The sequence below is a fragment of the Alexandromys fortis genome, unplaced genomic scaffold (genome assembly GCF_014885135.2).
Source record: "Alexandromys fortis isolate MF-2015 unplaced genomic scaffold, M_Fortis_MF-2015_v1.1 scaffold_191, whole genome shotgun sequence".
NCBI lineage: Eukaryota > Metazoa > Chordata > Mammalia > Rodentia > Cricetidae > Alexandromys > Alexandromys fortis.
In genome coordinates, this window is record NW_026068064.1 from 2959454 (window position 1) to 2982974 (window position 23521).

A 23521-nucleotide genomic window follows, 5' to 3' on the forward strand; every position below is an offset into this window, starting at 1 on the left:
CAAATCTCTTCATATTTAATCTCTAGGGCATTGCTCTAAATAAAGAGGAGTAATGAGACCCTTCAGCACACCAAATCCCTCCAGCAGCTCAGAGAATGTGTTAATTCCTTCAATGTCTGGTATAAAATGTGCCATGCTTTCGATATCACAGGAGAAGCGCTTCCTTAGCCCAGAGGAAGGGATTTTGGAAGTTTTCACCATAAATAATGGATAAATTCAGGAGGGGACAGATTTATTTACTCCTTAATATGAACATTGTTTTCCATTAATAGCTTCAGTTTTGTATTTTTGTGAACCAATTAAAATAAATTTAAGAAAGAAAGTTAAACACAACAAACACACACTTTGATCATTAAGCTCAGAAGTTAGCCTGTGGGGGGAAGTCTAGCTGCCTTTCATAACTCCTTGAAAAACTAAGAAGGACCTGAAGTAGGAAATCATTTCTATGAGTTTCAGGGTGTACAGTTATTGCTAAGTTATTACATGTTACTGTCGGCATTTTAATTAAGACTATTAGAACTACCTTCAAGAACACAGGCATGTGAACCAGTGATCTTCAGGAAATATGTGCTATATTTGGGATCCTCTTTTAAAAATTGAATATCCTTTCGTCTTATAAAAGTCAAATTCCTGAGAAAGAAAAATAGTTGCCATATTTTCTGGGGACATTTTAGAAAGTGAATTTTATCTGTGTTATAAATATTGAAAACCCATTCTGTTGTCTTTTGGCTCATCAGACCCCAGCTCTCATCATTCACTGATCTATTTGCAGCATTGGAAAAACTTTAAATAATTGAGATGGAATGTTATTTCATTTGGCAACCTCATTCATTAGTTTATTTTAGACTATGAAAATGTTAGTTTTTTTTGCCATAAGAAACTGAGGAAGTCAGATAGTAAAGGATGCATTAGCCGGCTGGATTATGTCCAGTATTAGCCCCAACCAACATTACAAATTAATTTGAATGTTTTCATTAAAGGTGCACACTAACAACAATCACATAGATTACACCTTAAATCTACTTCCTAGAAGACAAGTCCATGCTATGCCTGGTAAGAACCGTTTCCAAAGAAGACAGAACCACAGCTTTGAACAGAGGCCAGCACAAACTCACACAGACAATACCTCTGTAGGACATTGTAGCCAAACAGGCTCCCTGTTTGACCTTGAACTGGTGTCTCCCTTGGTAACTATCCTTGAGCAGAGTTGATTTTAACCCCTGTGGTCAAAGACTGTCATTTCAAAGTATTTTATCTACTTCCCTTCATTTTTCTTTATAAAGTTTTGCCAGCCTCCATTTCTCAGAACACATATCTAAGCTGTATCAATATTCTCATTACTGTTACAATGCATAATTCTTTGGAGACTTTCTTTCTTTGTTTGTTACTTAGTTTGACAGAGAGCATAGGTGTGTAAACATGTAATTGAAAAAAACGGGATGTGATACCATAGACAGGTAAATAGTCATTCAGTGGTGCAGGGAGTGATCTCTGCTTTGGAAGTGATAGTTAAGCAAGGTAATGCTGATGCCTGGTTAAAGCAGAAATGCCCCCTTCCCACCACTGGAAGGACTTCTACGAGGTTTTCAAACTTGCTCATTTTCAAACAAGAAAAACAGTGTGAATGTTCTTTTAGAGAATAATTCAGGGGATACCTTGCTCAGCCTAGATATAGCGGGGAGGGCCTTGGCCCTGCCTCAGAGTGATATATCAGACTTTGTTGACTCCCCATAGGAAGCCTTACCCTCTCTGGGGGAGTGGATAGGAGTGTAATGGGGGAAAGATGGGCGGATCAGGAGAGGGGAAGTAAAGGGAAAAAATGAAGAAAAAAGAAAAAAGATAACCCAGAAAAATACACAGATGATTATTATAGGATAAAAATTAAAGTGCAGCTATTTTATGAAATGTGTAAGAAATTGAATCATTAAACACAAATTTAAAGATTTTTTTCTGAGCCTGTTTTCTGGGTCTAGGAATAAATTCAGGGCATTGTGCTGGGTAGAGTAGTCCTCTACAACAGAGATAAATTCCCAAACCCCAGAAGACATCCTTAATTGAGGGCATTTGATTACTTATTTCCTGATACATTGTATTGGTTTGTCATATATTTTTATTATTAATCATTCACTTTTCTTCTCCCTTAAGATTTAGCATCTTTCTTTTATTAGTGTTTTAAATTATCCCAAGGGTCAAATTTGAAATGTTGAGATCATGTCTGCCAGGTAGAAATTTTTCCATAGATATAAAAGTGGTCCATATATGTGCTGTTGAGTACCATAAATATAATTATGATTGACTGTTTAGGATCTAAATTGTGAGAAAATTAGATTCTAAGTTCAGATTTGTTTAAATTAACTTAAGTAGACGAATGTGGCTAATGAAAACCATTAGATGACAGAATGGCCACTGTGTAAGTTGAAATTTTGTAAGTAAAGTGCAAACAAGTTTCACCCTGCTCAAATACATGGGTTGACGTTCTTAACAATAAAGGGACTTAGTTCTGAGAGAGGAGTAAGGTGACAAGGGATTCAGAAAGACTAAGAGAAGAGTATGAAAGAAAGAGAGGGTCGATGCCAAAAGAGAGACCAAGAGCCACAAGCTGGAGACATGCTTGACAGCTGTCCTTTTTCTGGTACCCTTTTCTGAACCTTGAAGAGAGATTTCTGAAGTTTATACATGAACTACAATTTCAGCCTACCTTTTATGTACAGCCCACATTTGTTTCCAACAAGTGAAATATGAAAAGGTATTTGGAGATCTCCTGCAAACATTTAGTGGGTGCCATTTAGGTCATCGTCATTCGCAGGACAGCCTGAGTCTCTGAGATGAATAGTCAGAGATCATAACGTGGGAAGAAGTATAAACTAACATAGACTTTTGCTGGCTTTTCCAAGAAAGATTTGCACCCTGAACCAGGAGAAGTTAGAAACCCAAGAATGGAAGAGCCAGTGTGGGGAGAAGGGCAGGACATTGGCCAGAGGATTCACATTGCACCTTGAGGGGGGACGGAAGGTCATACACCCATTGATTGTGTGATTCAGAGGCTGTATTGTGAGAGGAAGGTAATAATGACTAATTTGGGCATTCTAGGAGATGAAAGAACATGGAGTCAGTCTATTAACTGGCATCTAAAATGAAGGTATTTCCCAAGCCATCCCGGTTTCAGGAGGAGTGAGAATGTGCACACTGTAGAAGCAACAGACTTAAAGCTCTATTAGGGGTATTCCCACAGCTTCCTGTGAAAAGGAAGCCCTGTGTCACTGCATAAGCATCCCCGATGAGGGAACTTATTTGTAGTAACCACAGCAAATAATCCTGAAATATCTTCTTGCTAAACTTACCACATCTTTGTTTATGTAATATCTCAGAGTTAGAAAGCCTACTTCTAAAAATTCTAATAAACCCCATAATTTGATGGCAAATCCATGACTGAAAGATGGGTTTTGTTTTTTTTCCTGGGATAATATGGAAAGCACTGATTATTGTTCCCTTCTTTTAAAATGGATTGACACTGTTCTTTTAAACTGTTTCCAACTATGCACCTGCAGTTATCACAAGGCCACCTCACTCACCCACCTCTTCTTGGTGTGACGTTCCCTTTGTGGAAATGTCAATCCAAATCATTTTGTTGTTATGCACACACAGATTCTGAGGAAGTTCATTTTTTATGCTCTGCAAACACGTACAGCAGATAATCCTTTTCACCAGCAATGTGACCTCAAGACCCTTCTCTTCTCTGCTGGTTGTTCCACAATTTGCTTCCCCTTCTATCCGCTGATGGTGACGTCACTGCTCAGTGTCCCTCCTGCCAGGAGGGACACTGTGGTAGCAGACAAAATCCTGAGAGCAGAGTGTGACTAGAGTAGTAGGCCTGTGTATTAGATTTTAGAAGATACCATTCAATAACGCACTATATGGCTTTTACTATTTCGAACCCACCAAGAAAAAGTCCTTGTGTTCCCATGCCTTGACAGCCATGGATAGCACCATTCTCTGACTTTGCCACTGGTGGCTTCAGCTATTCAGAACAATATTAGACTCAGTTTCTCCAAATCACGTCTATAATTAAATCATTATGAACATTTTATCTAAGAAAATAAGCAAGACTGCCATGGGTCACACCAGTGGGCAGCTGGTCTTTCCTACAGCAATGCACAAGACAGAGAAAGTTTCCTGTGTGTCATTTCCTCGTTTCCTCTCCAAGGTGAAGCTGAGCATGGGCGATGGAGATGGCACCGACCGACTCTCACATACTGTGATTTCCCCAATACACTTAGATGCTCTGGGGCCAGCTGCTTCTGCTCCATTGACTGTCGGTTTCTGTGTGGAATCCATTGCCTGAAAATAGTTGAAGACAACAGCCTCGCTCTCTCACTTGGTTTACCAGCTAAAATACTCATCTGTTACTTTTATTTCCCCATTAATTTCTGAATTTAAAGCACAGGATCACAGAATGGAGGGCTATTGACATACTCAGGCACCTTTGAACACACACTTGACTGTACCCACCAGGAACCAACACACTCTCTCAGGGCTCTTTTGCAACAGTGACTTTGTCTACACCCTAAATGCAACTGATCTCATATAAAATAATGACATGAGTTTGATATGACTATTCACACTGTGCTGCTTTTGGATGCTTCCAAGTCTATGAATTCTAAAAAGTAAACTGGGATGTGCTAGAATGGCAACCAGATCAAAATATTTTCTTCTTGCCGTACCAAGTGCAGTCAACACTGAAACATATGCTTCTTAGGCAGGAGGCTCATTTTACCCCAAATAAACTTTTATTCGCTTAGATTTTCAATCAAAACAGTTATTTAAATTCCAGCAATTCCTATAATTGTGGTGGTAGCCCTATTGAAATGTACTTTTCATAGTTGACTATCAACTGAAGTTTCTTGGGCTCACAAGCTTCTCTGAGTCACAGTCACCAATGCACTCACATTTCACTGTAGAGTATAAGAATGATAAATGAAAGTCAGTGTTTGGTTGGCTGGATTAGAGAAACACTTTATATATTATAAAAGAGTAATTTTAACGAGTCAATATAATGCTTTTATTTGGCGTTTAAATTTAGATTGCCATTCATTGTACAGGTGGTTTTGTTTCACTTTGTGAATTTTTTCCAGGTAGAAAGCTAAAAATAGGGAAAGCGAGATGGTTCAGTGTGTAAATGTGCTTGTGACGCAAGCCTGATGACCTGACGACTCTGACCCCCATATTGTACTATGTCAGTAGGTTCCAGTAAAGCCACTGTTCCTGTGGGAAATGGGAGTGAAGACAGGAAAGCAGCCATGTAGCTCATGATCACTAGCCTGCACACCCAGAGATACCCGGTCTCAAAACCATTGTGGACAGGGACAGTGGAGATGGCTCAGTGGCTACAAACACTTCCTACTCTTGCAGAGAACCTAGGTTTGGTTCCTAGCGCCTACAGAGCAGATCACTGCCATTTGCAGCACCAGTTCCAAGGAGTCTGAGGGTCCTTCTCTGCCAGCATGTGTGTGCTGTGCATAGTGCATGCAGGCAAAGACATTCATACCCATAGAAAGTAAATCCATAAAAAATGTGTAAAGACTAGGACTGAAAATTATCCTCTGACTTTACACCATTTTGGTGGCACATGAGTATGTGTTCACATACATTGTACACACACACACACACAGGGAGGGAGGGAGGAAGCAAGGCAGAGCACTAAATAATCACGTGGTCTAATGTATTAATAGGAAAATTTAAAAGTACATTTTCTAACTCTTGATATTATGTGAATAAGGATGAATAATTCTGGCAAGAAGAAATTTCAATAAGACCATAAATACGTTCTCTCCTCGGTGGTGCCCCCATAATGACCAAAAGTTTCCACTCAAAATGAGGCTGTGGGTCATCGCCATTGCTTTCACTAAATATGAAGCAATTGGCATAAGAAAACACAATGAAGAAACAGATCTCCTGGTGTGGAAACGAAAAGAAAGAAAAATAAAAGTAAAAAAAAAAGTAAGAAAAGACTTAATTCTTATTTTCTGGTGCCTTTTGAAATGACAGTATTTTAAAGTGGTTTGTGTGAAAAATGGATCTACAGAGGAGACAGAAGTGTTAAAAAAATAAATTATCAACCGGGTGATGGTGGTGCTGGGCTTCCTTCGTCACATGATTCACAAGACACGTGATGGAGGAGCTTAAACACCATTAGGCACAATAACCACAGCAGTTGATTAGTTTGTGTTTCCTTTCTTGAATGTTTATATCACTGCAATTTTAGACTAGAAAATTCCTTTTTTTTTCCTGGAACTGTATTTGATCAGGTACCCACCTCCTTCAGTACTATAAATTGGCTACTTAAGAGACCTTCACCCTTCTGCTTCTATATGAAGGACAGAACATTCTTCTGTTCTTGGCCTGAACCCTCTGGGGTTTCCCCGTTGAATGCATCTCATAGGCTGTGTGGTTCACTGCACTGTCTGAGTCTTTGCCATGTTTGACCACAGTTACTACAGAAAGCATACTGTGCTAGCACACTAGAAATCATTCCCTAGTTGTAGTAGAATTTATATACATAAACATATCATTATTCCTTGACTTCAGAATAGGTTAACATGCTTCAGACCCTAGGAAATGCTACTGTTTCATTCAGAAAGTCTCTGATACATCAGTCAACCAAGTCTACCCTAATCACCAGCCCCAGCCTCCAATACTGCAGAATGTGACCACAATTTGAGTGCCTGCTGGGGGAAGAGGCAGAGTGGCCCTGGGATGTTTGAAATGGTTAAAGAAAAACAGACTTTTACACTTCATAAGCTTTGAGAAGTAGGTCATTATCTCTTTCCCTGGAGGTATAAATTATAGGGTTTTCTATGTCTTAATCATAGTGATGTTTACCAATTTCTAAAAGGATTATTATCTCGGTTGGCTGTTAGTGATACTGTTGCGTTTTGAACCTCGGGGATTAAAACAGAAAGGAACTCATCTTTGACCCAAGCTTTCTGGGCTGTGTTGGAATGGTCTCAATACTAATTAACCCTATAGGTCTCCTCTGAGGAAGAGAACAGAAAAACCCAAGAAAGCCGTTATCGTAATGACCTTGTAAAGACCTAGTTCTTCTGAAGAAATATTAACCAAATTAACCAAATAGCAGACCAAGCGTGCTATTATTTCTTGACTTCCATCTCATACATGGGAAATCAAGACACTCTCAGCTGTGTCTCTCCACTGTGGAGCCAAAAGGGCGTCAGTTGCCTGTTGAGACACATGCCGCTTGCATCATGTATTTATAGTGTGTGCTTCTCCTGAAGGGCAGGGCAGAGAAAGAAGCAGAAAGTCGTCAGCACACATTGCCTGTTTTTTGACGTTGAGAATAATTTGATGTATTTTTTGCATTTTACAATACATATAAATTATATTGAACTGAAACTTTTAATGCTCATAACATTACATTGAGACAAAGCCTCATCCATGTATATGTGTGCTTTCAATAGGAAGTTGCAACAGGGACCAGAGGGTTTGCACAGCCTGAAACATTCACTATCTGGGGCTGGAGAGTTGAATCAGTGGTTAAGAGTACTAATTGCTCTTTCAAGAGGACCTGGGTTCAATTCCCATCATCCACATGACAGCTCACAGCTGTCTGTAATTCCATTTCCAGGGGACCCGGCACCCTTCCACAGACATGCATGCAGGCAAAACCAACAATGTACATTAAATACATAAATAAAAATTCCCTATCTGGCCCCTTTGCATTTGCTAAGCAGGGATGTTAACATGCCCACCACTTTGTCTACTTGCTACCGGGAGACATTCACAGGAAGAAAAGATTGGCTGTAACCTGGAAAGTGCCAGGAGAGAAATTTCTGAAAACTGGTAAAAGGAGGGGTAGATAATAAAGGGTCAGTAAAACCCACGTGGAGAAAAAGTCTTGAGCTGAATTTCGCAGAAGAGCAGAAACTTGGAAAGGGCCAGAGAGGGGGCAATGACTGGGACTAACATAACTATAAACATACATATAGTAGTGCATAGCTTCCTTCCTTCCTTCCTTCCTTCCTTCCTTCCTTCCTTCCTTCCTTCCTTCCTTCCTACCTTCCTTTCTTCCTTTTTTTTCTTAAAGATTGGGTTTCACTCCACAGCCCTAGCTGGACTGAAGCATGATATGTAAATCAGACTGACTTCTGGACCGCAGTTCAAAAGTTCCTTAAGAAATCCTTTTCTGTGCTGTTGAACATCCTGACACTGAAGAAATGTTGTTGATAATCATAGGTGGAGAGGACAGTCATGTAGGAAAGGGTGATTCTGGATTTCTTAGTCCCGGTAGGGAACTACCAGAATGAAGAGAGATGAATCAGACGACAGTGATTGGTCTGGTACCAACTGGGAGGCGTTGCAGCTGGGGATACTGGGAGAGCCCCTCTGCTGGGACCCACAGAAGCTACTGTCAGTTCCTGAAGGCTGGGACATCAAAAGAGGGTTGAAGGAGAGGAAAATAATGGATTCCTCTTGAACATTTATTTTTTGTCAGAATTTCTGTGGAATCCCAGGGAATGTGGCCAGCAAGCGGCTGGAATTAAGCATCTGCAGCTCAAGATAGAAGTTGAAGCTAGAGATTTATATGTGGTCTCTGAGACCAGTGTCTACAAAGGAAATGATTTGGGCAGGATGAGAAGAAGCTTGAGGAATACGGGGAGATAGAAAGGGCAGAGGAGCATGGCCAGAGTTGGAAAGGTGGCCCAATCAGAAATCATCCCAGGAAGGGAGGGCAGAGCTGATTTGGCAGTATGGGGGGGCATGGAGAAGAGGAGGTGACAGCAGCATGAAGCTGGGTGCAAGAGGGCCCCAAACATTGAGTTCGTGAGTCTTGTCCGACAGAGGACACAGTTAAAAACGGGTAAAACCTAAAGGGATGTGGGCTTGAGAAAGATGTTGCTTACTGGATTGCACATTTTATTGGCAGGGTTAGCTATAGACAATTGGTAAGGAGAGATGTTTGTTCAAAGTCAGAAGAGAGAATGAAGCTCCAGAGATGGGGAGGAACAGCCTGACATCCCCCAGAGTGCCGAGACCCGAGAGCAGCTTCCAGGGGGCAAGAGTTCCACGCCCAGTAACAGCTGGACCATTCCCCTGAGTGAAGCAGGAGGGTGAGCACAGCTGGAGAGAATGCCACTGATGGAGTCAGCCTCTACCCTTTGTAAGATGGGTGGAGTGGGCATCTTCTTAGAGATGGCACAATATGGGAAGAAGAGTCTCGGGAGAGTAATAAACGTGGTGGCTGGCTGTTGAGCGCGATGAGGGATTAGCTGATCCCAGGAATAGGAAGAGCCACTGGGAGTGATCCCGCATTCTCCCAAGGCCAAAGATTACCAGCCCTGCATGATACAGCCAGACAGTACATTTTATCCCAGGAAGCAGCACTTCAGAGGGATAAAGTGCTGTATCTGGGATAAAGGTGGGATTTGGGTGACAGAGTTTCTGGGACAGAGTAGCCATGCATCTGACCTTCGGAGGTGAGACAACAGCCTCAGGATGGGCTGAGCTCTTTACTGGCTTATAGGGAAGAAAAATGTTGCAAACTAGCAATGAAATTGGCAAAGCCTCTGAAAAATGGGCATCAAGGTGAAGAGAGTGGGTAGGGCAGAGGACTGGGAAGTGGAGTCGGAGCTTGGAGATGACTTTGCTTTCAGGAGGCAGGCTATGCCCAGAAGAGGATTTTGCATCTGAGTCTATAGAACCCGCATTTCCACAGATCCTGCAGGCATAGGAAGCAGACCTTCTTTGATTGTAGACATTTGTGGAGTGGGTCTAAGTACACATCTCTTGTAATTATGTGCTCTATGTGAGGGTAAAGAGGCATTCTGTGACCTGGGTACTTTCTAGACTAGGCTTTGTGTGCCTGGGAAACGGGTAAGACTCGGAAGCAGCAGTTCGGATCTTAGAGAAACTCAAGTGTGTTCCATGGCCCTGTGAGATGACGAGGTCAAGAAAGATAAATCAGCTTAGAAAGAGAAAGAAGAAATTAGATCACATGACAATGAGGCCAAACTTGCAAGAAGACCCATTCAGAAGGACACAGAAAAGTCGACTCTCTAATCCCCCAAACCCTGCGACTGTCCCTCTCATCTGATGCCTAGACCTTTGGGCACTTCCTGGCTTTGAACTAATTTGAGATACATTTCTCACTCAAGGGACTATTCCTCCACAGATGACTGGGACCCTGGAGGCTGAAAGGAGAGAAACACTGCTTTGAGTCATCAGGAGCTAAGGGGAGTGGCCCAGAAGTCGGAGCTTTGTGTTTTCACAGCTACTGACAAGTAAATAGACAAGATCTTTTTAATGTATCCTAGGAGATTTCTGAAGTCAGAGTTACTAGGACCCATGCACCATCCCAAGCCCTTCACCTCAGTGTTCATGTTTGACCTGCACAGAAGACTGTGAGGCTGCCCTTGTCATTCTCGTCTTAGGGTTGAGAAATCTGAGTACAGACAGCCCATGACTATGGCTGCACAGACCAGAAACAAGATCTAAGATCGGCATTCTCTTGCTCCAGTGATTATGTAGAAAGTCTAATAATAGTTATGTGACAGTGAATTAAATTGCCTATTTGACCAGAAAACCCTCCTTCAGTGCTAAACTGGAATAATTTATAAAGCTTATCATCTATATAATAATGGGAACTATGTCTATATAATAATGGAAGAATATGAAAATATGGCATAAAGAGTAAGTTTTATGATTGGAGGGGCTGATTTTAGATAAAAATTTTTTTCCCTAAAATCATATATATCTTTATTCATTAACTTATTTATAATTAATCACATAAAAGTATAGAAGTATTAGTAAAGGGAGTATAAAACATGATAACCTGTCTCATAAACCCTTTCTTTGTTTCCATTGTTTTTCTTAATAAAAATTATCCATATGAAGAATCTTATCTGGCCTGGAGAGAAGGCTCAGTGGGCAAAGTTGTTTGTAATGTCAGCCTGCCGAGTTGAGTTTCATATCTGGAACTCATAAAAGATGGAAAGAAAGAACAAACTCTATGAAGTTGCCATCTGATCTCTATACACATGCCAAGCTACCTACATATATATACACACCAATCACACACACATACACACACACACACACACACTCCTTCCTCAGCTTGAAGTTCTCCATTTAACTAGGTTACAGAACAAATATTAAGGAAATTAAAGTTCGAGAATTTTTATTTGTAACTAAAAATTTCATTATCTTCAAAGAAAGTATCTTGCTTGGTTCATAGAATAAAAGAGGAGTCAAACATTATTGTAATGTTTAGCTGGCCCTATATGTTTGGAAATTTTTCCCATTTCTTTTATATTCTATGGGAAATACTAAAAAATGTCAACAGAAACAAAGAAGCCTATTATGATTCAAAAAGATAAATACACTTTTAACCACTCAGTTATATCTTTCAGTTTAGGTGTTTTAACATATTATTCTCACCCCTCAAAACCAACCCAGCAGTACATGTATCATCCCAGTTTTGAAGGTTTATTCATCGTGTTTTGTGAGTTTTCAGTAGGAGTTTGTTAGTTGGGTAAGAAATGGGAACCCGGTGTGTTTGTTGAACTTTCACTAGGAAAAGGCCTCATCTCAGCCTTGGGTGCTATTTCATCTTCTTCTTGAGTAGTATAATCTCCCTTTTTGCCACTGACCACTCGGTGGTCAGGAATGCCTGGCTTTGACTTCTGAGGTCTTTGGCTCTGAGGTCTGAAGTTGTACGTTACAACTTCACATTTAACCTTCAGGCCCTTGAATGACCCACGTCACATCCATCTCTAGATATCAGAACCCTTTTCTCCTCCCAAACAAGTGAAACAAGAGTGCTGTGTCACTCTGAAGTGAAGTGACCACTGTGCCAACCAGGCTGTCTTCAGTCCTTAGCCCCCACGCTACAGGGTATTTCTGCTTTGTTACCAGATATTTCATTATCATTGATAAATAACACTGATGTTTCCTTCAGCTGGTTAACTAATTCTGATCTGTGCTCCTAATTATACATCATGGCTACTTTTGTTACCTACCAACACGTTAGGCCTGTTTCTTTACGTCACTGAAGAAAGCTTTAGCCACAGATCCTTTCCAACGATTACCGGCTAAAATTGTAGAAGATGTAAGTATTATTCTGCTGAGCGTTTGCCATGCCCTGGATTTATAACCTGCAGCATTTTATTACAGCTTTGGAGAAACGTTCTATGACTATACCAGTGATAGGTTTGTGCTCCAAGGTTAGTAACTGAATGATCAAGAAAGTCTCTCAGTACTAAGTAATCAGAACAGTAAAAAATATGACCAATTGATGAATTGACATGCAGAAAGTTTGAGATGAAGAAATGGCTTGCTTTCTGTTATCTTTCTTTTTTCTCAGTAGCAACAGTGAGGAATCCATACTGTTCTTTAAACTTTAGTCCTGGCCCAGTCATTTTGTAAGCATCTGGGTTCGTAATTGTTTGATTCAGCCAAGTATTTGGTGACCAGGCTGACAAGAGAGCGGAGAAGGACACAGTTTGCTGGGCTAAAACTCCCTGTAACTTTTTTGCCACTAATGATCTTTCTCTTCATCCTTGTTTTCCCCTGAAGGCAAAGCTGTTGTCATAAAATAGGGCAATGACCCCTTAGGCTTTTTTTAAATCCAGTTTTGAATCACATATTTAAATCCATCTGCCAGTGTTTTAAAATATTACTTTAATGTTTCGAAGAACTCTAACAACTAATCATAACCAACCAAAATGCAAGAAAAGGCAAAAGCCCTCACACTGAAGCTGGACAAGGTAATACTACAGAAGGAAGTGAGTTGCAAAGACACACCCACGCCCACAGTTAAAAATTCCACAAAAACATCAAGCTTACAGTCACAACGTGCATGCAGAGGACAGGTGCAGACCCTTGCAGGGCCTGATCTTGTCATGTAAAGCATTTGACCACATACACTCGCATGCAAATGTACATGTGTACACCTGCATGTACTGGGGTAGTGACGTCTTGGTAAGGGACGAAGGAAAATTTAAACTAGAAATTTTAGCGGATTTCAACAAAAATTATCCTTTGGCCAGATCTCTGCCGTTACCAGCTTTGCCAAAGGCATTTGGATTGAGGAGAGCAAGACTTACAGAGGGCTGCGCAGCCTGGGAAAACCGAGATGAAAATAATTTACCCAATCACTAGACAAAGTCTTCACAGTTTGTGACACTGTCTTTCAAAAAGACTCTACGACCTTTTTCCCCCATGAAGTAGAGGGGGTTGGTCAGGGCCACAGCTGTTTGAAGTCTGTTGTTAGGGCTATGGACTATCCCATGAAGACATGTGTTCTACTGAAGACTTTTGTTGTTGTTGTTTCAAGATAGGGTTTCACTGTAGTTTTTTAGAGCCTGTTCTGGAACTAGCTCTTGTAGACCAGACCAGACTGGCCTCGAAGTCAGAGATCCACCTGCCTCTGCCTCCTGAGTGCTGGGATTAAAGGTGTGTGCCACCACCACCTGGCTCTACTGAAGTTTTAATCCCTAGTGCTCTCTTCAGAGGTGGCGTTCTGAGGATGTGATTGGATTTGTGGGCTCCTACCTACTTAATTAATTAATCTGCTATTAATCCATGACTTGATGATCCTAGTGGAAGGTGGGAGAAACCAGGAGTAGCACCAAGCGACCTGGTGTTAGTCCAAGCCCCTCCCTGGACCACCATGTGTGCATAGCTCCACTTATTTAGACTTAAAAGTGAAGAAACTCCTGAATCTGAGAACCAGATAACCATCCTCTCGATTAAATCATTTCCCTCAGGGATTTTGTCATAGGATAGAAAGCATCCTATCAATATTAAATGTCACTAAAGCACAGGGGTTCTGATGATAGCAACAAGTTATGTAGCTTCTCTCAAATTGCAACCTCTAGTATTTGATTTACTTAAGTTTTAAATGAAGACGACGATAGATTTTCTATAATATTGAAGTCAGATTATAAGATATAATGAAATACTAGGGGCTGGATGGTTGAAACAGCAAACATTTATTTGTTGTGGTTCTGGAAGTCAGATAATTCAGGGTGCTGGCATACTTTATACCTCATAGAGGCATTAGGACTGACATCTCCTTGTTATAACTTCACATTGCCTTGCTTGCCAGAGGGTTTGTAGTTCATGTCTGATATAATTTATATTTGATTAGAAAGCTTGAAAGTCTCTCCCTCCGCAATCCTTTCCTCTTTCTGTTGTGTGTTGGGTACTGAACCCAGGGCAGTGCAACATATACCTAGGCAAGTGCTCTACCACTGAGACACACCCCTAGCCCAACTCTCCATTAGTTTCAATTCTTCAGGTGTGAAGATAGGTAGAGACAAACATGGCTTCAGCCAATCACCTAGTTTGTAGGGCAGGGTCCCCTGAAGATATTTTTTACTAATAAATATTGCTGGTGTGCTCCCCCCTTCCCTTCTGCTTTCCTGGTCTACGCAGGATGCTTGGGTTCTGTAAGTCTTTTCCTAATTAAAGCTGAATATTTTATTATAATTTCTGTCTGCCTTCATTTACGCCGCTACAGCTTGTGTGTATGTGTGAGAACATGTGTGCACGTGGACAGACATGTGGCCAAGTGAATACATAGTCCTTGATTATCTCCTTCACCTCTTAGGCTCTGTGTCCTTGACAATTGAGGCTAACATACTACTTTGAAATTTGGGATTGATTTTACTTAAATAAATTTTTTATGTCGATGAAACCAAAACCTATCTAAGCTTAACAAAAGTGCCCCTTGAATATCAATAATATTTTCAATTAAATGTATTGGCAAGAAAAAAGACTACGTGCTTGCCACACTCTTCAACTCTCATACTCTGTTGGCATCTATGATATGAAATATAAAACATATCCTAAAACAGTCAATATTTATATTTTATAGGAATTATCATTGTTTTTCTCTGCAAGGTTAAGGGCTAAAGTGAAATATAAATTCAAGCCTCTTATTATGTAGCCTGAAATGTTCAGGACAAAAATTCCTTTGACCTGTGGGAAAGTACCATTGATAGAGTGCTTCAATGTTGATTTTTCAGCGCAATGAGCTAGATTTGCATGAATCCTAACCCTTAGTTTAAGATCCTGGTAGTCATGTCTTCCCATAGGCACCAGCTCAAATAGCACTTGCCACAGCTTCAGAGACTTTGAAGAGGAGACAAGAGGTTCCTTGTAGGCAGCATGGGGTTCATTCTGTTTAGGGGAATTTAAGCTTCAGAAGGCAAAGGGCAGCTCTGAATGCTTATGAGGACTAAAACAAGATCTAGACATGATTCATGACTGATGTAATTGATAAGTAACCTATAGAGGTGGACAGAAAAAAAGGACTGTGTCTTCTGAGAACTTTGAAGGGATTCTCTTTAAACACCACTCAGAAGGTACTCCAGGGGAGAGAACTTATTCCTGCACTTTGGGGTGGTTTTTATATTCAAGGAAGGGATTCTAAAGTATATTCCTAGAAAGTGACTCTATCTGAGTTCTTGTAAATGATCCAACTTCTAGCCCTTCAAAGAGAGCTAGTGGGAAAGGAATAAAATGTCAGAAAAACAAGTGTTTTCTATGATAAAGCCATCCTGCAACCCTCATCACCGCCGCAGACACTTTGAATGTGCTATACCTTGGACTGTAATTGCTTTTTGATTAGTGTGAACAAGGTCTCACATCCATAGACTCACTATTGATTTTGTAATTCAGAGTAATTTCTTACATTTATGTACTTACCATCTAAGAGGAAACCCAAGTCCTTCAGTATTGAGGAATTGCAATTTATCTGCAAACTCCCTGGCTCAATGCAAAACTTGGGTGTTTCAATTGCATTTTAAGGAAGAAAGAGAAAGTCAGGCAGACTAACTCACTGGCTGTGATTAATTCTGGAAGCTAATAATAGAAGCACCAATTAAAACATAGTCATCTTGACTTGTAATTCCAGCTGTTCCCTGTAAATAACTGGTTGGTTGGGTCAACTTCTGTCATTCCTTCAGGAAAAGGAGCTTCATCATTGATTATCCTCACGATGGACAGAGCATGTTTTTCCTGCTATTTGAGACATGAAGGACTTGGCCTTGAAGATGTGCTTATGTACCAGGTCACACACATTTTTAGTGGGCCTGTAAATGTCCCGGCGAGCTGTTAAGTCACATATACAAGAAACTTTTCTTCTGCTAAGGGGGCAATGTGAACGAATAAAAGTCTGACTTCTTTTTTCAAGGTCTAGATATGTTCATCACCTGCTTGGCATTGTTTTCACTGATAAATGTATGGAAGGGATGGAGAGAGGAGGAAGAGAAAAGAGAAGGTCAAAAGGAAGAAAAGAAGGAAGGGAGGGAGAGGGGGAAAGAGAGGAAGGGGCTGGCAATTTTCTCGAGACAAGCATACTCTCAACCCCCACTTGCTGAGTGTCTGGTAAATCAGAGCTCTTTTAATCCCTCATTCTTTCAAACTTAAAGTCCCTGGGCTGATTTGTGCCCTTTTCTGTTACTTCAACTCCAACTATTTCCTTCTGTGAAGACTCCTTTTTCTTCCTTTTCCTTCTGTAGTCTAGTTATGACTTTGACTTCTCTGCTTTTCAAGGTTAAGGTAGCAAATCTTTGTTTCCCTAAAGTTTTCAATAAATGTTCGAATACTTATAAATTATCTATTATCTGGGAAATTTGAATTACTCAGGTGCAAAAGTACTCAGAATGACAGTTGATTATGTGTCCTTATTTATTTATGTGAAGTATAATTCAAAGGACTTTTATAAGGTCCCCTAGTCTCACTTTTTCATATTTTTATACATTGATCACATATCTCTACTAAGAAAAAAAGTTCAGTGCTCTTCACTTGAATCATGCTGTGAGAAGGGTCCATTTCCTCCCACTGTGATTTTGACATTTTTATTATGGTTTCAAGACATCCATGGTTGTGTCATCTGTCGCTTTAAGAGCAGGGAAATGGTGGTGACCCTCATATCTACCTCTTAGATGGCCCATTCAATCCCAGTTAATAACGTGCTGAATGATACACAGTTGGCACAATGTCAAGTTTAAAAAATGAACCCAATGATCAAAAGCAATGTGATCCTTCTCTGTGTACTCTGAGCTAGGATGTTGGAAAACATTTATATTAATGACAGTTAAACTCACCACGTGTTACTGAGTTATCTCTAAATAATGAGCACCTCTACCTATCATGGAGTAGTTTGCTTGTAGCTACCCCATTCCTAAGAGTGCTGTGTTCTCTGATATGATGGGGAACAGATAAGTCTATTTTTTAATTCCTTTACACAAGATAATGCTTCCAACATTTTGCCAATAGTTATTTTCTTTCTTTGAATTTTAGGCCTCATTGTCCATGAAGGAGCTGCAGTTTACAGAGTATTCAAGCGATGGCGAGCTGTCAACTTGCACTGGGATGTATTAAATTACGACAAAGCCACAGACATTGAAGAGAGCAGCCGAGGAGACTCTTCCACAAGTAGGACTTTGTGGTTACCATTGTCAGCCCTGAGGAACAGGAACTTGGTCCACCCCACGCAGTTAACCTCACCACGGTTTCAGTGTGGCTATGTGCTATTACATCTATTCAATCGGATGCGGGCCCATGAAGATGGGTCAGAAGACAATGGCTCTGGGGAGGTGGTAATGAGAGTGACGTCCGTGTGACAGATACACGCAGCAGCAGAGAGTGGAACCTGCACATTTCGGAATGTAATTGCAATGAATGGCAAAACCATAGCACTTCTAATCGTACATCCATGGACTTTTTAAAATCTATGCTTTTTATATATGAACATTTGAATTGCAAATACATTTTTCTGAGAAAAAAAGAGGCTCCTTGTTTGCTTTGTGACTTAACACATCGTTTTAAAGTTAGCTCTCAATTTTGAATGTAGTATGCTTTTCTTTAGACCTGTTTGTAGGTACTGGTGTAGTACCTACACACTGTTAGCAGGATGGACTGAGGCCCTGGAGGTAAGAAATGAGCAACTATAGTCCTGCATCACACATGGCAGTTCCAGGTGAGCTAAGAGATGCAGCAGTCTGGAGGGGTGGGGGTGTGGAAGAGTTGTCCTTGGGGCATCAGGAGAGGTTGTCCCTGGGATACCACGGAACCTGGCTCCTCAAGCCTGGGCGGTCATTTGAAAATCAGAAGAGGAGGTGGAGAGAACACTTTAGGAAGAAGGGGACATGTTGCAGAAGTGAGGGCACTGTGTGTAGGGAAATGGGGCGTGCAAGGCAAGACAGGTTCCCTCCTCACAAGGGTGACATCAGAGTATGGGACTGAAAACCACAAAGATGCATCAGCAAGCACTAAGACTTGCAAGCCCAGGTCTGGGGCATGAGTGTGTCTTCTGCTTCCACTGGATCAGGTAATGTACAACAACAGAGACACCAGAGCATCCCCCAGACAGCCATGTATCCTTTCCCTCTTCTCAGGAGACATCAAAACCATGATTTCAGAAAGGAAGGCTGATCACAGTCTCATGAAATAGAAGACGGCTTCTTCATTAACAAAAGCTTCTAAACACTTCAGAGTAATTACAGCTTGTCATCTGATATTTCTTTAAATAATAATAAAATTTAATTTTTATATGTTGCACTAACTAAATATATGGCAGAATAGTTAGATTTTTAACTCACTGGTAGAGTTTTTATCTCACACTGGTCCTAACACACACACAGAGAGAGAGAGAGAGAGAGAGAGAGAGAGAGAGAGAGAGAGAGAGATCACCATAGTAAATCAAGTGCCTGCTTCTGCATCACCACCTGTGTTCTCCAACCCCTTGCTTTTGCTCCATTAGAGCCCAATTGTTCTTTCCAATCCCTGCCATCATATCTCAGAATTAGTGACACCATTTTGTTGTTGTTATGATGCCTAAATATTCTTCCCTTTCCTGAGGAGTTAAACAAAACAAATTTGATTTTGGCCCCAAATGTAACAATTACCTGTGATGTAGCAATTAATGTGTCATTTATAAAACACACATTAGGGGATGGAAAAATGGCTCAGAAATAAAGAACACTTGCTGCTCTTGCAGAGGATCTTGGGTTATTTCACACACACACCCCCCCCATATGACGTGTCACAGTAGGCCAAGTTCTAGGATCTTACCATGGTACTTTACACAATTAGCTTAATTCTTATCAGTTCAAGAAAACAGATACCATCATGTAAGCAAGTGCTGTAGTTTGCAGTAACCCTGAGAGTTCTGATCCCAGGGGTGTTTGGACATTAAACCCACACCTCCACAGCTGCTATTGATCTTGTTAATTAGCCAAGGCTAACAAGGTTGTTTTAAACAACACTGTCCTAAAAACTACAGATCACTTGGAGCACGTGGGAGATTGAGAGTAATAAGTAATTCCCTCTCGAGTCTTCATGATATGACTTTTCTAAAAGTGTAAACCTTACTCTAAAACATTTTATATACACTTTTCCAAACAAGCCAGCAGTATCTGCATGTTTTCAATTTCTCCTATTTGCAAACGTTTTCTGTTTGCAAAATGACTTTCCCTTTCTAACACCACAAGAGAAAACAGAAAGCTGTGCCCTGAGATGATCTCTGTCCCTCTCTGTCTCTCTGTGTGAGAGAGAGAGGAGGGGGGAGGAGAGAGGGGGAAGAATATGAATGAGAATTTCACAAAGTCAACAGAAATACTGAAAAATACAAATGCCAAGGTCAAAAGGACTGCTTCTAAATAGAAGACCTCAAGAGTTACCAGGTGTGGCTGAAAAGTAAAATCAAGACCAAGAAAGTGAACCAAAGGTTAGGAGTAACAAAGCTTTGGTTCTTTGGACAGAAAGATTCCAGTGAAATTTCAGGTAAAGGAAAAGTCCGTGGACTAATCACAAAACACAGTGCAGAGCAGAAGGCAGCTGTTCTTTCAAAGCAGAGCTTCCTTCTCCCGCTCCCGTTCTTTTCCCATCCTCGTCCCCTTTGCTTCTCTTCACTCCAGACGTGATATCCGTGTTCTTGGGTAAGTAGTAAAGAGTTGGACTGCCTATGGTGTGACTGACAAACCAAGACTGCAGAATTTCAGGGAGATGCTCTTTATACAGGCTTCCGACAGAGAGCTCAGAGCAAGGCCTTTCTGTGCACACTTAAGCCTTAATTCCAATAGGAGGGAAAGCTAGCGACCACTAAATAACGGAGCTTTGTGAAAGTCAATTAGGGATCCTCTGCCTGACATCTCCTGTTTGTCTTCTCTTTTCTCAGTCTGTTACTAAATAGTGTTGAGAATTTTATACATGTGTATAATGTTTTGATCAAATTCACCCGTTCCCTCCCTTTTAGTCCCTCCCCATCCCCCATACCACTATTACCTCCCACCTTCAAATGTTCTTTTTAAAAATTCCACTGAGTCAACTTAGTGCAGCCTGCATGTGCATATGTCAGAGCCATCTACTGGAGCATGGGCAGCCTCTATAGGCTGCATTCCTGAAGAGAACCGACTCCCTCCCCCAGCAGCCGTCAGTCACCAGTGACTCCTCAGCTAGGGGTGTGACTTCACGACTTCTTGTGCCATCCATACTGGATTTTGATTGGCTTGACTTTGCACAAATTTCTTACATGCAGTAAGAGACAAGGCACCTTACACTCCCTCTAGCCAAACCAAAACTCTGTCTCTCTTTAAAATCCTGAGTTCCTGCTGCCTCTGTAATAGGAATTATGTTATTTTTAATTTATTTATTTAGTTTTTAATTTCATTTTACATTCGAACCACAGTTCTCCCTCCCACCCCTCCTGCTGTTGTTCAGACTCCCGAAATTTGATCTCCTTACTCCACTTCTTTGTATCTACATTCAGTCAGCTCATTCCTCTTTTAAAACTCTTTCTTTTTTTAAAAAAAATATTTTTTATTATGTATACAATAGTCTGTTTGCATATATGCCTGCAGTCTAGAAGAGGGCACCAGACTTCATTACAGATAGTTGTAAGCCACCATGTGGTTGCTGGGAACTGAACTCAGGACCTTTGAAAGAGCAGGCAATGCTCCTAACTAGTGAGCCATCTCTGCAGCCCCCAGGCAGCTCATTCTTTCAGCATTTTTCTCAGATCTAATCACAGAAGACCACCTCCTTTGCTGGTCTAAGCCTCCATCTTCTCTAATAAACCTGTTACAAGAGCTCAAAAACACCAATTATTCTAAGTTGACTTGCTTCCTCCAACAATGACTGTCTAGGACATCAGAGAGTGACAGGAAATAGGCTCAATACAGCTTATTAGTGAAGATGAAGACAGAATCCATAAGCAAAAGCCCTCAGTGGCAACCAGTGTCTTTGTCAGTCAAATGGAGAGCATGCAGAGTTGCAGACATGCAGAAGGCTGCTGTGTAATTATGGAGACAGCGACTAGAATGATGCTCCTCCAAGCCAAAGAGTAGCTGCATCCTTGACAGCCCATACCAGGAAGAGGCAATGCATGCTTCTTCCTTCCAGTCTCTTAGTACACTGAGAAGCAAACCTATCATGTCAGAATGTAAACCAAGCACACTTCTCTCTATTCAAATCTTCTCTGCTGAGGTCCCATCTCACTGTCCTTGCAAAGTCCCTCAAGGACCTACTCCTTAGCCTGTCAACTCTCTACTTGCTCATTCTGGCTTGTTCTGAAACTTAAACCTGTCAAGAACATCCCTGCTATAAATTACTGGGTAGATGAAGCCCAGTGCACTCTTTCCCATATGTCCTCATGGAACCATGTTGCTGCTTTGTGTCAAGGTCTTTTCAGATTTCTGTAAAACTGGCACTATTCTCTTACTCTCTGCTTTCTGTTTTTCTCAGAGATCATTTGTCACGGAGTACAAGTTCTGTCTATCCATTCCTTACTATGTCCTTAATATGTCCTATTGTTAGTGCACAACATCCATGAGCGCTGGGCTGTATTTCATTTGCTGTTGCTCCCAAGACACCTAGAAGAAGGAAAGGTACAGACTGGGTTCTCATTACATTGTGAGGGCAATTAATAAATGAATCTGCTAGAAAAATAAAACATGGCACATAGAGTTCAGAGGAGATTATTGGAAGTTTAAAAATAAATTGATGAAGAAAAGGAAGTGCAGAAAAAAATAAAAGGATGTTATTGAACTAAAAGTATTGCCTAGAACATCAAGGGGAGAGGTGATATCCCAAAATAAGAATTCCTCAGGGCATCAAAAATGTGTATTTCTACACATTTGATTAAACATAAACTTTTGCAAAAAGTAGGTTAAACTGTGTAACAAAATATCCCTGATAAACCTGGTTATGACTTTAAACACACAGCTCTGAAATAATAATAATGTGCTGATTTTAAATCCAAGTAAAATCACCACAATGTCTTGATTGGGAGACTTGAAAGGCAGGCATCTGCTGGCCAGACCGAGAAATCTTTACTGCACACTCCTTTCAGCTGTAAGAGCTTTTGGCTATCTTCATCTTCTTTGTCACTCCCCTTCCACTTTTCCCATAGCACCACCATTATCAGCACCACAAGTCACCATTCCTGCATGACCTCAACAAAACTCTCGATGATGACCATCCTTTCGGAAGCAAGAAATAAAGTTTACCAGAAGCTAAAAAGCTTTGCTCTTTTCATGGAAGAAACCATTCAAGACTCCCCTTAGAGAAGACTTACAAACACCCTACAGGGATTCAGACCTGAAATAAAATCATAGTATTTAGAAATACATTAGTGTAAGTCTGTCCACAAACTCCCAGTGAATATGACCAAAATATACTGTGTATACACATGAAATTCTCAAAGAATTAATAAAATATCTATCTGTAATTGGAAAGAAATAAGACTATTTTTCCCAAAGATAAAGGAATTGTGCCACAATATCCTGTAGAAAATTGTGTACACAGACACACACATGCATGCACACACTGTCTACTATCAATATTGATCTATCTATCTATCTATCTATCTATCTATCTATCTATCTATCTATCTATCTACTATCTATCTTTTTATTATCTCTTTATCTTTATATCCATCTACCTATCTATCTATCATCTGTATCTATGTATATATACATATCTATATATACACATATACACAAAATTATACATACATACGTACATATATACATATCTATATACACACATAAATACACACACACACGTGACTCTCCCAGTGACCTGGGAGAAAATGCAGCCTCCATTGTTCACAGGTTTAAACTTTCTTGTTTACTTTGATTTGAGATAATTAAAGCAAATGGAATTTTAACTGCAAGTTTTGTTTTGCACCCAGGAGAATCATACTTCAATAACATCTGTTCCAGGTAATCATGTTTATGAACACTTTGCATCAATGTCCTTCCAAATAAAAGCAAATTAAATTTACAGACAAAAGTACAAGATGAAAATGTTCTCCCAGTCTATTTGTTTACCAGAAACACTCCAAAATATCATTTAGACCTCTCTTTTTGTCTTGGTCAGAACTGAATTCAATAAAGATCATAGGTTAAAATTTTCTACAGGACCTTATGATACAAGTCCTTGGGAAATGCTTGGGAAAAATAGCATTAAAACATTTCCAGTTATAGCTAGAGGC

At 40.5% G+C, this 23521-nt stretch overlaps 1 protein-coding gene across 1 annotated transcript in view; it reads left to right on the top strand.

The window, feature by feature from the left end:
• Positions 1-17652, top strand: part of Marchf11 (membrane associated ring-CH-type finger 11) — an 89047-nt gene extending 71395 nt beyond the window's left edge. Inside the window, exon 4 of the mRNA XM_050120487.1 lies at positions 17326-17652. Within this exon, the coding sequence (XP_049976444.1) occupies positions 17326-17648 (323 nt within the window). The 3' untranslated portion in view covers positions 17649-17652. The remainder of the gene's footprint in view (positions 1-17325) is intronic.
• The last annotated feature ends 5869 nt before the right edge of the window (positions 17653-23521 follow it).